The sequence below is a fragment of the Meles meles genome, chromosome 7 (genome assembly GCF_922984935.1).
Source record: "Meles meles chromosome 7, mMelMel3.1 paternal haplotype, whole genome shotgun sequence".
Classification (NCBI taxonomy): Eukaryota; Metazoa; Chordata; class Mammalia; order Carnivora; family Mustelidae; genus Meles; species Meles meles.
This window is the reverse complement of record NC_060072.1, coordinates 38,255,780-38,270,430: the sequence shown is the minus strand read 5'-3', so window position 1 is coordinate 38,270,430 and position 14,651 is coordinate 38,255,780. Positions and strand designations below refer to the sequence as shown.

The following is a 14,651-nucleotide window of genomic DNA, read 5'->3' as shown; positions in this document are numbered from 1 at the left end:
AGTATTAATAACAATGAAATCAGTAGCAATATGAATGACTCATTCTTAGCACTTTACATATTCTCTCAGAACCCTACAACTGCTTGTATGAGAGAAACTTGTTACTTATTCTGAGAAAAGGTTTCTTTGGAAGGAAGAGTTTCTTGGATTTGTACGCAAAGAGCCAGGGCTTGGAGCAAGTAAATACCAGTGGTTTCCAGCCCCTTGGCCCGACCACCTGTGGCCTGAAAGAGAAGCCTTTGGCAAATAAGGAAGAACATTTATGGTCTAGAACAGTTTGGCTCTCTTTAGCAATTATTTTCCAAATGTTCTTTCGCAAGAGTGATTAGCTAGCCAACTCCAAATTAGGGCAGTAATTTAATTAAAGATAAAGTGTAGAGCATTTCAAATTATCCAATCAGAACATGTATATGAATATGAGTATGTCTGGGTGGTGTGTATGTCCATTCATCATGTTTATTATGTATCTATGATTTTTTTCTTGAGAATCAATAGAGTTTCCCTAAAATGTGTGTGTATATATGTATGTATATATATATATGCTATATGTATACACATTACATATTACATATAGTATATATATAAAATAAGATATAGGTATATACGTGTGCCACAGATTCATGCCACAAATGAAATCAAATGTCATAATTAACCAGGTGAATTCATTTACTTTATGATTGCACATATATTTATAATAAGATCTGTACTATAAACTATTTAGCAGCAGAATGTTTTTTACCAATTCATGGACTTCATTTGCTTGATGGATTTTATTCAGTCTTTACAAAGCAAATCTTCTCTATCTCCCCTAGCTAGGTAACTTGAGAAATTGTTTGGAGTAAGTTTGCCTATAGAGGTCTCTTCATTAAATAGAGCAAATATTTCCCAAAGACTTCATGTGACCTCCACTGCTATAGTTGACATATTAGGTTTTCCAATGAAATCCTTGGTGTGTTTGCAATTAAAATGTTTTTATTTGATATTAATGATGATAATCTCTACTAAGGCCAAAGGCAAAACAAACAGGGCCATGGAAGCAGAAAATCAAGATATAATAACTTGGTAAAGATAAGCAATTTGGGATTTAAACTGAGTCTCTTTCCCAAAGTAGCCATAAAGTTACCAAATATTTTAAAAAATGAGTTATTTTCTTTTTTTATATTACTATACAAATAATTTATGAAATATCAAGTGCCAGCTTTTTCAAACTAACCTTAATCATCACACCTGAATCATTGAATTCCAACCCTAAAAATAATGGAAATTCACTTCTGTCTAATGGATGGAGATAGATACAGATGATACAGATTTGGATATAGATATAGATATATCAGACTCCTTCCAGTGTGTGGAGAATGGGAGCATGGTGCTGAAATTCAATGTTCTCAACTACTGTTGAGACTGCCAGAGGAGTCTTGGGTTGCTAAACTGAACTCTGTCCTTACTAAGACATTTTTGACTCAAAGTTAGAATATAGCTGTTCATGCTTTTCTCTTAGTAAGCAATATTTTATATCTTTTATTTATCTCAAAATTCTCTGAGAAAGATATATTTAAATAAAGTTAAGTTTGAACTTTTTAATATCTCATTTCCTAATCTAATTCATTAGTAAGTTAGGAATGACATAGTGCTTCCTCAAAGAGCCAAGCCTTCAAGACATTTCTCCAACAGACCCTTCCAGTCACTCCCTTACCCTCAAAAGCAGTGTTATAAAAAGATGACTCTCAGCCCTAAAGGTTTCATTCTGAAAAGGACATTTTTTGCAATCTTAGTTCAGAGTCAGCCTGGCTTCTGAGTTCAGAATGGCTATGCCATGTGCTGAAACAAAGATAATGCTGCAAGGACTGTCTCCTTGCTCTACTCTCAAGGCTGCTCAAAGTCCCTTCATGGGCCTTTGATCTCTCCTGGGAGTCTTCGAATCCAAGCAGAGGCCAATGTCTTCCTCAGCTGTCTTCTCCACAAATTCTTCCAGCAGCGTTGGCAGGTACTAATGTGTTTACTTAGGTGTGCCTGGTTCCCAGAGTTAATAGCAGTTTGAAATTGTTTAGCACATTGTGAAGTCATATACGATAAGCAAAAAATCTCTAGAACAGCTCCCTTTGTCCAGGAGTTGATAAGGGTCTCAGATAGAGGCAGAAGCAATTGAAATGGACTCATCTTTCTATGTGTATTTGGTTTCTCCCACTGAGAGAATCATAGAAAATTTGGAATAATGCAGAATTCCTAGGGTAGGCAAAATTTACTAGGAAAGGGAACTCTGAGCATCATATCGCTGGTGGAGTTTGTCCATCAACACTAGGATTGTTACCGTAATACTTAAATTAAAATAGGTTCTCAAAAAAAAGGTTGGTGATTACTTAAAGGTCCGCGCAGTTCAAACCTGTTGAGTCTAAATTGTAGGAAAGTCAAACATGCATTTATTTTCCTTCAAAATGTTAAGTGAAAGAAATATTTTAATTATTGATATACTCCATGAGAACCTTGGGTAGCATTCATTTATAACACCATGCATGGCTTACTGTCTTCCCTTCATCTGCCTACTGTAAGGCTTTCCTATAGTTAGGGTTGGAATGTCATTTCTAACAACGTGGTTGCATATTAAATGGGTAGGAGTTTCCTCTGCACGTAGGAAATTCACTTCTCAAGAGTGAACCACTGCTTGTATTTTTATTCTTTTGGATGAGGAACAAAAGTCAGTCTAGTCTGATTTTGAGTAAGAGCACCCAAATAATCAGGAGATCTCTCTTTTAGTGATTTTCAACTTTTTTCATTCTGCTTTGTTCAATTTCCCCACTCCAAAAAAGTATTTTTCTCTCCATGCTCACCCAGTTCCTCATTTTCTCTTACGCAGTTTCCCGTCGGAAAAGAGCGGCAGAATCCCTCCTGTACCGGGGATCCCAGCCATCTTTGAAACACTGGCTTCCTTTTCTCTTTGTATACTGTCTTTCGAGTGTGTGTGTGTGTGTGTGTGTGTGTGTGTGTGTGTGTGTGTGTGTGTTCTGTTCTCTCTCCTCCCCCTCCTCCTCCCCCTCCCTCGCCCCTACCCCTGCCCCCGCCACTGACAGCGGTTTAAGTTTTGTCTCGTTTTTTCCTCCGGTGTTTTGAGATCCTATTTTCAGCGCTTGAGTCCCAAGGGTCCTCAACCCCGGACCTTGTTTCCCCCGACCAACAAGTCCCATTAAGCCTCCGGGCGCTTGTGTTTTCGCGGCTTCTTTAGTTCCACTCGCCCGCGGCACTCTGGTAAATTTGTTTGGAGATCACCTTACCCAAGACAGCCCTAACCTCGGAGAACTGCCCTTACTGACAGAGCCTCCCGAGTGACAGCATCTCCCAGGCCCCGAGCGGAGGGAAGGGCGACCCGCGCCCAGCTCGGGCGAGTTTCTGCTGCAGCGCCAAGCGCGCGCACTGAGTCGGAATGGACAAGAAAACAAACAAAATTCACCTCTAGGAACCCAGGCTCTAAGAATCAGGATGCCCAGTTCCAACCCTGTGTGACCGGGGGCAGATTACCTTCCCCTGGAGCTTCGGTTACCGTCTTCTAAACATGGAATCTAATAAACAGTCCCCCCAGAGTCGTCGACCGTAGGAAATGAATGAACACAAGGAAGGGATGAGAACAGTGCTCAGCAAATAGAAAATTCTTAATAATGGTTTACTACAAATATCTGGCGCTGAGGGATTGGGTACAGAGCACATGAGGCGCCTGATGTAAAGAAATCAGTTGAAAGGCGAGGATAACGTCTTCCACTTAAACTTTGAAGGGCAAGTTGATTTGTGCCCAAATCATAAATCTGGGCGTCAGGTGTGTGCTGCACAGTCGGAGAAAGTGGGGGTATTGCTGATGGCCGGAACCTGTGTGACTTCTTGGGTGAGATTATCTCCCCACAATTGTATTTCAGAGGTAGCAATGTGTCTGCAATTCCAATGTTTCCACCGCTGTGGATGGAGTCTTGACTCCGCCTGGGTCCTTCAGGAACTTGACTCTTCTCTAATGTAGCCCTCAGTACCCTATTCATTTCAAAGGCATCCACTTGTTAATAGTCCTAAATAAGATGCAGCCGGATTTCCCACTGGCCAGACAATAAAGCAGCCCGTCGGTGTGAAAGGGAGCTTGATTTTTCAGGAGGGTTGTGGGGGTGTGGTGGTGTCTTTGCCTTAGGGATGAATGAATGTGGGAAAGGGGGCAGAGCCCTTCAGGTAGAAGCTAACCTTAATGACTGAATTTTACCACCCCTGTTTTTCTGAACCTTCACACTGGAGAGCGGATCTCACCCTGAAAAAGTTAAAACTTCTCTGATCCCTACAGACTTGGAATCAGCCAACCAGGGTTGCTTGAGGAAAATAATTTTAAGAATAAGTAATAAAAGAAAGCTCCCCTCCCCCCCGCCGCCGCCCCACCAGCCACAACACTTACTGGACTGGACGACTGAAAAGATGGTGATGAAAACACTCCCTCTTATTTTAACCGGGCCACAGCCCTGGTCAAAATCTCCAGGCTACTTAAGTCTATGTGCCTAGACCTTAAGGAATCGTTTTTCCTGTCCATAAACAGCACCGTCCCCTCCCATCCCCGCCCTGAGAGATCTGAAAGTAGGTTAAAGGTGGAGGAGCATTGGCAAAAGCCAATTAATAGACTGATTCTTACATAAATGGCAGCCCTCTCTTCTCTCCTACCCACCAAAGTTCCACAGACCCTAATGCGATTGCTTTTCTGGAAGGCTTTTGTCACCAAAGTGTGTGAAGTTACTCAAGGTTTAAACTGGAAATTTTACACGAGCCGAGAAGGATTGCTGTGCTGGCAGCTGGGACGCATCTGTAACGGTGTTAGCTCGCCTGAAAGCAGAAAATTAGCGACCCCAAAGCCCAGCTTGGCTGTTTAGTCTGTCGAAATGGCAGGGCGGAGCAGAAAGGGGAGAAAGGAAACTCGCCCCTGGAAAGAGAGGTCGCCGTCTAAAACTCAGTTTCTTCCAGTACAAATCACAGAGGTGCAGTCAGCACGGAACTGCCAGATCTGTACCAGGTCTAGCAAAGGCCTAGTACAAGGGCAGAGGAGCTCAGTACACGTGTGCAGAAGGGGAAGGGGAGGGAGGACAGTTCAAGTGGCCCTTGAGCCCACCTCCTTTGAGATGAGCAGAACTCAGAGTGAGCCCTGTCTTGGGAGAAAAGGAACCTCCCTGCCCACCCTCCAACAACACAGAGCCTATAAAGTGACAAGCTGACAAGAGCAAAATAGACTTTTAAAAATCTAGATTCACTCCATGATTCAAAGTGTTGCTTCAAAGTTTTTAGCAACCGTTATTCGAGCCACTGACTGAAAAAAAATCCCGAGATAATTAAAGTTAATGTAGAAGAGAAACAAACACGGAAAAATAAGCTAATTCCTCATGTCCAAGATTGGAAAGGCAGCTTGGCTTTTGGTTTCAGCTTATAGTAGGGTGTTTTACTTTTTTTTAGTATTTTTTGATGTATGAGCAATTCCAAAGTTTGGATGGACTTCGTGCCTTTGTCTCTACCACTCTTTAAGTGATCCCTTGGTTTAGGTAACCTAGAGAGTGCGAGTAAGCGGGGTCGGAGAATGATCCCCCCGCCCTAGCAGAAATGCAGTAAAACCATTAGCGTCAAAAGGGGCTGTAAACAGCAAATTGTCTCTAGAGGAAAGGCGGAGGTTTGCCCAGACAACCCCTGCGGGGGTTGTGGTGGGATATGCTAATAGTGCCTGGCCACTGGGGCCGGCCTCCCTCCCCCAAGAATATATAAAGAGCCCCAACCCCAGCACACCCGACCCAGGCCGCCAGGCGTTTGCCCTTGTTAATTACCGGAGAAACCGACCAGGGAGCTCAGCCCGGGGATTGCCTGGCCCACAGCGGCGCCAGGCTCCAGTCTCTCCCCTGTATCTCTCGCTGCTGTCCAGGTGCACCACTTGCTTCACCGCAAAGGATGGAAATGATGGACGGCTGCCAGTTCTCACCTTCTGAGTACTTCTATGAGGGCTCCTGCATCCCGTCCCCCGAGGGCGGGTTCGGGGATGAGTTTGAGCCAAGAGGGGCTGCCTTCGGGGCGCACAAACCAGAGCTGCAAGGCTCAGACGAGGACGAGCACGTGCGAGCCCCTACAGGCCACCACCAGGCTGGCCACTGTCTCATGTGGGCTTGCAAAGCATGCAAGAGAAAGTCCACCACCATGGATCGGCGGAAGGCGGCCACCATGCGCGAGAGGAGACGCCTGAAGAAGGTCAACCAGGCTTTCGAGACGCTCAAGAGGTGCACCACGACCAACCCCAACCAGAGGCTGCCCAAGGTGGAGATCCTCAGGAATGCCATCCGCTACATCGAGAGCCTGCAGGAGCTGCTGAGGGAGCAGGTGGAGAACTACTACAGCCTGCCAGGACAGAGCTGCTCGGAGCCCACCAGCCCCACCTCCAACTGCTCTGATGGCATGGTAAGAGATAGTGCTGGTCACCCCAGTCTTTTCCAAAAATTCTTACATCTCATTTAAACCAGGGGTGGCAACCAGATATTCAGTGGTTATTGCTTGGTAGTTGGAGGGGGGCTAGAGAAGGGGTGCCACAATTAGAAAGCTGCTAGGAAACATCTGTTGGACAGGATTTTAGTTTGACTTCCTCCCAGGTTCCAGGTGGACATTGTAGGAGAGGGTTGTCATATGAGACAGGTGACTGCAAATGATCAATAACATGTTTTCTCCACATGGCCCCCCATCTCTGCTTTGCTGAGGACTGACTGCAAAGGGACATTGATGCATTCTTTTCGGAGGGCATTTGCCGCATTGTTGCCAGGTTTTAATGTGTTTTTGCCCTGGGAAAGTATTCTCTCCCTGAATTAGTGTGGCTTCCTTCTACTCCAATCCATTTTGCATGGTTAACCCAATGCACGTTGCTGCTGAATTCCACCCCCCACCCCCCACCCACCCTCTTCCCTTTGCGGCTGCTCTCCTCTTCTTCAAGCACAGAGATTGACCTCGGTGCCCTTACAATTTGGTGAGGTCCATCCCTTCCTAAATCGAGGCAATGAAGGTGATTGAGAGTGGTCAATGTATGGAGCTGGCGGTCAAGCCCAGCACCACCCTAGTTTGGAGCATCTTTTTGCCAAGACCTGAAAACAAACTTCCTTGGTGTCTTGTATTATAGCCTGAATGTAACAGTCCGGTCTGGTCCAGAAAAAGCAGCAGTTTTGAGAGCATCTACTGCCCGGATATGCCAAATGGTAAGAATTGATGACTTCAGGGGAATTTCAAAATCAGTTCAACTTCACAGTTCAGCCTGTCAAAGCAGAGTCTGGTTTTCCAGGCTGTACTGGAGAAGGGAATAGAAGAGAGGATTCCTTTGGGGAGGTTTTGGTGCAGCAAAACAGGCACACATCTTTTGTTCAAAATCCCCTTATCAGATGCACACATATGCACTTTTGCTTGAAATTTTACCAAGGGGCTTCTCCACTCCCTGTTCACCCCCATGAATTGCTAGATATTTGTTGCAAATTTCTACAACAGGCTTTCTGTGACCACCTGACCTCTGGATGTCAAAGTTAGCTGACCTATGGTTTAAGAGGCCACATAAGCAAGTCTCTCTATTTGGGATTTTTTTTTTAATGGTTTTCTCCTTGTATTCTTAGTATATGCCACAGATAAAAGCTCCTTATCCAGCTTGGATTGTTTATCCAGCATAGTGAATCGAATCACCAACTCAGAGCAACCTGGATTGCCTCTCCAGGACCCGGCCTCTCTCTCCCCAGTTGCCAGCACGGATTCACAGCCTGCAACTCCAGGGGCCTCTACTTCCAGGCTCATCTATCATGTGCTATGAACTGAAAATCTAGTCTAGATGAGTTCTACGAGGAGGGCCTATTACACAGGAGGGAGGAAGCCCCAAAAGTTCAAACAACTTGTATATAAAGATTTCCTTTCAGTTGTAAATTTGTAAATATTATCTTGCCACTTTATACGGAAAGTGTATTTAACTCAAAAGTCACCAAACATTGTGATTATACTTTATTTCTTTTCTCCTCCTCCTCCACTTCCTCCTCCTTCTTCTTTACCTCCTTATTGCTTTAGATATACAGGTCCAATAATATTCTTTCTGATAGGGGGCAATTTATTGAAGGTAGCTTGTTGCAATGCTTAACTTATATTTTTTAATAAATATTGCTTATCAAAATATTATGTCTGATGTTAGATCTTTATTTTTTTTTCTTTAAAACATTAGAACAGCCGGAAATCAGTTACAGGAAACTTTAAAAATATTTAACTTTTGTTTTTCTATTAACCCTTTAGTGATATTGTATTAAGTAAACACATAACAATACTGCCTAATGGTATATATTTTTATCTTTTCTTATAAGGAATGCATCTTTTTTGTGTAAGCACAAAATAGTACTTTGTGGATAATTTCAAGATATAAGAAATTTTGGAAATTCCACCATAAATAAAATTGTTTAGATGAAAGAAATATTTTGGTTTATGTTTTTAAAAAAAGAACACCCCTAATGGAATTAGCGGTCACTGACACAAAATTTTTAACCTGGGGCTGAAAATAACAAAATAGTTGGCTTTGTGGATACGTGTGAATGTTTGCCATCTCATGGACACAGTTTAGGTCCTGTTGTGACAAATGAAGAGAACATTTCTATTTTAATCAGCTTTGAAGGGAGCCTGCTAAATACAGTTTTTCCCTTCTCTGAGTACCGTGCCATATAATGTCCAATTACGTGTGTGTGTGGAGGGGAGGTCATTCAGGACAAGACCATATGTTTCAATGAAAAGAATGTACAACATTACATTTTAATAGCTCATGAGTTAGATCATATTTACTTTATCTACTTGCCTGAAAATATCTTGATATGTTAATACTGTCAATAAAATATTTAAAAGTATTGAGCTGATTTTTTTTTGTATTGCTAAAGTGCTATAATAAGAAAACTTAAACTATAGTGAAGTGAAACAGACTACAATTGGCTTCCTCCTTTTCAGAGCCTTTCTGATTTTATTAATCATATTGTGTGTGTCTGTGTGTGTGTGTATATGTATGATGGACATGCATTTTTCATTGTTAATCTTTAAATATCCTTTAGCAAGAATTGAGATTAAAAAAAATAGAACAATTAAGCAGGAAATAGACTCAGATGATTATTGAGATAATTCTCACAAGTTTACTGCTGAGAGAGATAAAAAGGAAATATCCTTGAAGCATCTAGAGTAACTGTTCGCAGACAGAAAAGATAATTGTTTCATTCTCTAATGTGTACTTTCACTTAAAATTGCTAAGGATTGCATTATATACAGTAATCCAATGGACTCTTTGCCAGAGCTTGGCAATTAAACTGTTCTCAGGAAGATTTTTCCCTTCCTTCCAATATTATTTTTCTTGTGCTTGTCCAGTCATCGGGCTTAAAAGAATGGAAGTTATTCCATAAAGGAAGGAAGAGAAGAAGGGCTGAGTTCAAAAAATCATGAAGCCTCCTGTCCCTGTTAGCATCATGCCCCAATAGGGATGCCGACTTTTAGCACACAGGTGAGTCTTTCTTCACCCTTGGTTTGTAGTGCGAGAGTTGAGGTGAGGAGAATTCAAGAAGGCATGACAGAGATATATGCATAGTTTTAGTATAAATTTGAGTTATTCACCCTCACTGGAGGCTGTGCTAAGTATACACTCTTTCTTATACTTCTGTGGAGAGGTTGGAGGTTTGTTGCTGTTCTCTGTAGAATTAGAATAAAGGGAGTCATCCAAAGATTGATTTGTTTTTTTTCAAGTTCAATTCTAAGTCACATTACCATACTCTGTTCCATTTCAGAAAAGCAAGCAGAGAATACGGTGTAATTTTACTCAAGTGAATAAAAATGAACTTTTTTCCTTAGCAAACTTCAGTTACTTCTACAACTTGTCAATGTATTTGATATTCTCAGTGGAAATTATTGTGCCTCCAAGTGTTTAGTTCATCTTCTGCTGGTCTGGAGTGAATCTAGGTAGTGATCGATGTGTCATTGAAGGTAACACAGTCCACGCCAACTTGCTCAGTCATTCTCATTTCTGGTGAATTAACATCCAAGGATGGTGTCTCCTCAGCAACCAGTTTGGCACAACATATCACACACTGTCATATATACTTTTTTGACAAGAGGACTTCGAGAATTGGCTCTCCTGTAGTCCAGACCCAGAAAAGTCTCTTCTCCACGGAAGTGGATGGGGAGGAGTGAGGAGGGACCCTGGCAAAATATTCAACCAACAGCAGGAGTTGGCCATCGAGAAATCCCCTAGAGTGAACAGTTGGGGAGTCACTGAGCTTATATCAGACCATCCCATCTCAGCCGCTGGGAAAATGCAATCGACAGACAAACTTCTAGAAAAAACTGACAATGTTCCTTTTACTATCTGCAAACGTGTGGGGAGGAGGCTCTCGGGAAATAGTCAAAAGGAGACTCTTCTCTCCTTGTGCCTGAGAAACACAAGCCTCCTGGGTTGTGCAGGAAAACTCTAGTGAGGTGATGGAAACTGGGAAGTGCTATTTGGAAGGGAGCTGCTATCAGAAATCAAGAGTCTTGGTTGCCCCTGTTTTTTGTTTTTGTTTTGTTCTTCTCAAAGACTCATCTCAAACACACGAGTTAGTGGCTAAATTGTACACAAATTCTTCCTTAAGATGGCATTCCTACAATTACTGAATCTGAGAGAGGTGTTTCCTGAAATTCTCTCTTTGGGGTTATAACAGTTACTAGCTTAAAGTCGTTATTTAATCCCATGACTTTCAGAGGTGGTATTTCTGGGAAGGATATTAGAGCACAGCTCTCTGTAACTTCAGAAGAGCCCAGCTGAAGTGGCAAAGTTCCCCCTGAAAATATCACCCCTGGATGTTTCCACATCGTTGCAAAAAGCATAGAACATTAAATTGATTTCCTTTAAGAATGCTGATTATAGGTATTTTTCTTGACTAGTGATTCAGTTGTTTAACATGGTACATCAGCTGAGCAGAGGATCTAGCATTCAATCTAAAGTCTAAACTGGGTCTAGAATGATGTCTTGCTGTCTTCTCAATTTTTATTTGCCATATCTGTAAAACGGGATGAATGGTCATTTGTGATGCTATTACAAATAGTTGCTACTAACATTGTTATAGCGTTAAAATCCTACAAAATAATTCTTCATAAAGAGGAAAATAAGCCGAATTTTCCCTCCATTTATACCACTGGATTCATTTCACTATAGATTCAGTGGGCACTAATGATAAAGCAGCAACTAGTAATTATTGAGTATCTCATTATGCAAATGAGGAAATTGAGGCTAAAGGGTTTAATAATTTGCCTCAGAATGCTCTATTTGGACTGGCTAATTAGACTCCCTCAAAACTCAGATTCTAGTAGGCTCAAGCAGAGGTTACAAGGCTTCCTATGACCTAGCACTGGAAGTCCCAGGACATTCTTCTGGTCAAGCAAGTTACTACAGCCAGCCCAGAATCACTGAGAAGCAAATTAAACTCCACTTTTCAATGAAAGAAATAATCATGAATTTGTAGCCACATTGAATCTAGCATACTGACTAGTATATACTTTCTCTGTTTCTCTAACTTTCACCCATTCACTGTAACCCGACTCTGGTACTCTCCTTATCCATGGTCAAGACAACTTTCAAATCAGTAGACTGTTCCTATTCTGGGCAAGATTATACTTGCAGCCCAGATGCCACTTCTGATCTTTTTACCTGTATATTCCTAGCGTCTCTTTAATGTCTCAATGGCACCTGCAACTGAATATGTTCCAAATCCAACTCATGATATCCCAACTCCCTCCTGACCTCTTACCCTGGCTCCCTTTCCATACTGTTCTCTCAGCGAATGGTATCACCAGGGATGTAAACGTAAAGCTGAAGATTGACTCCTGATATGTCAATCTCCCTTACCCTCTTGGCTAATTCATTACAAAATCCTGTAAATTTATTCTCCTAAGTAGCTCTCAGACCTCTACTCTCAATCAAAACTGTGGTTATCTCTATCCAGGAATATCATAAGATCCTCTTAACCTGTCCCCTCACCCCATATTTTCTCTGGATCTCCCACTCCTGGAGACATCATCCCAGGTTCTCTCTGGGGACCGCCCCCTTTCTTTTCTCAGGCCATGTGGCTCAGGTGAGATTGACTCTACCACCTGACTCTAGAAGTGAGCAAGTCATTCAGGGCTCACTCGGAGTATGTCCTCTTCTTTGGCCGTAATGATTGTTTCATGACCAAGTTGACCAAGTTGTTCAAGTGTCAGTCCTGGGATATTTGCTGGATCAATAGGGGGAAAAATTTCTCTTTTTGCTAGTGTGATAATATAGAAGATTTTTTTTTTTTTTTTTACTCTAGGTTGCCAGCTGCCATTTCATCCCCAAGACTGGAAATTCTGCCTAAAAACAAAGCCAACAGAGTAGAAAGTCAAGCTGTGCCTGTGATGCCAAGAATTATATTCCTGAAAACATCATTAAGTATGTGGATCCCAATATACCTGAATATCCACGGTTGGCCAGGCTTTACAGTTTTGGAGCAAACAAGTTATCTTTTCCCTTAAACCTGTAAAAGTGCAAACTCTGTTAACTGAAAAAATCTTGCATAGTATCACTTTTGGTCTTTCCTGCCTATTCCAGCCAGAGGTATTATCTCAGATCATTCATCTGATCATGTCAGTCACCCCATTTCCCCTCCAGCTTATTGCACATAGGTTTACAATAGACCAAACTTAACAGCACCCTCCAGTTCTACACACCTACCTCCTAGCTACATCTCAAGCATTACCTCTTTGTAGAGGTAATGTCAAGTCCTTGCTTTCTCCATTCCAGCCACCTAAGGGACCTTTATCAGCCACTGTGTTCCCTCTTGCCGAAGGAGCTTCCCGCATTCTGTCTGCATTGCTCTTCCGTCCTCCAACTCACCTAGTTAATTTCCGATCTCCTTTTGATGTCAGCTCAGGCATCAATTCGAAGTATTCCTTGCACTCTTTCATAATGTCATGTCCTCTGATTCTATGATCTCAAAATACTATATACCCAGGAGATGCCTGGGTGGCTCAGTCAGTTAAGCATCTCCTTCCACTCAGGTCATGATCCCGGGGTCCTTGGATTTCGAGCCCCATGTTGGGCTCCTTGCTCAGCAGAAAGCCTGCTTATTCCTTTCCTTATGTCCCTGACCCCTGCTCATGTTCTCTCTCAATCAAATAAATAAATAAATAAAACCTTAAAAAATACTATATACGTCTCCTCTGTAGCATGTCTCATCCTGTATCACAATCATATATTGTTTTGTATGATTATTAACATTTGTTTCTTCTGCCATGTGAACAAGGACCTGTTCTTCTTGCTCAACCCCGTGTCCCCTGGACTGCAGTAGCATATTTTATGTTATATATATGAAGGAGTTGATATTGCTGAAGCATTTGTTGTTGTGGAACACACTCTTGTTTTTTAAACTCCCTTCTTTATAGAATTCTTTAATACTATTTTCTATTTTTCTACTGGTTCCCTTACTTTTCTGTTTTTCATTAATTTCTCATACTGACCTCTCTAATTTCTGGCCAATCTGTACACATTTATTTCTTAAGGTTCTGTTGTGTGGCCTCTTTTCTTTTGGTCTACTGTGAACTTTTCTAATTCCATAGCTTCATGTCCTACTTAGAGCCTATGGTGGCGATGTTTCTACCATTGCCTCATCTTTACTATTTCTAAGGGAGGCTTCCCTGCATGCAGCCTCTGATTGGCATGGATTAGTCTTTTTAGTAACTTAATCAGGTAGGGGTGGATATCTGACCTGAGAGTAACCAATCCCATAGATGGATCAACACTTATGAAATGCATAGCTTGATCCCAATATATGCATTGAAATAAACATATTTTTTAAAAAATCAGGAGTTCAGACTCAGATAAATAGATCACTATTTAATTACAGAAGGTAAACTGAAAGATCATGATGTTGATGGGGCTGGAAAGGTTATGATAAGCTACGCACAGGCTGAAATTATGGAAGAATATGAATTAAGTAAACAAAAGAAAGCCATCAGTAGTGGGATAGAGTGGACTCAGAGACAGAATAGAACACATCACCCACTATGTGCCCACTATTTATAGTAAATCCGGGGCCCTGGACAAGAGCTGAAGTTGAGCCCCACTAATTTATCACTAATTAGCTGGGGGAACTTAGGTAAGTTACTTAAATTCTCAAAATCTTGTTTTCTTACATATAAATGTGGATAGTAACAGAATATAAATCACAGAACTTGGGAGGATTGCATGATAACTAATAAAAGAAAGCTCAATGATTGAAACGTAGGATGAAGGCTCATAAATAAATGTCTGAGGTGGGGATCTTTGGAACCACCCAGAAAGTCCTCCCGCTTTACTGCCCGTGTGCCCAAGTCGTTCCCTTATTACTCTTTATGAATCCCACAAATGAGCTAGATGGAGTGGATCTGCATAAAATGTCCTCCAAATATTATCTGCAGGTTTTTCTTCAGAAGGTCCTTCCTATTTCCAGTGGCCCCTGAAACGTTGCCCTTTGACGGCAATCCCAACGTGGACAAAATTAGATGCATCTTTCCTGTGTATCCTATTTCATTTTGTGGGATCTTTACCCAGGTAAGCCTGCCAGAAATTTTAGAGTCATTTTTGTTTCCTCATTTCCCCCCAC

The 14,651-nt window shown here is 41.8% G+C and overlaps 1 protein-coding gene across 1 annotated transcript; it reads left to right on the top strand.

The window, feature by feature from the left end:
- The first annotated feature begins 5,937 nt into the window (after positions 1 to 5,937).
- On the top strand, positions 5,938 to 7,816 carry MYF5 (myogenic factor 5). Its single transcript, XM_046014082.1, has 3 exons — positions 5,938 to 6,438; positions 7,145 to 7,220; positions 7,626 to 7,816. Exons 1-3 carry the CDS (start codon positions 5,938 to 5,940, stop codon positions 7,814 to 7,816), a joined length of 768 nt encoding a protein of 255 aa, XP_045870038.1.
- Positions 7,817 to 14,651: the final 6,835 nt, after the last annotated feature.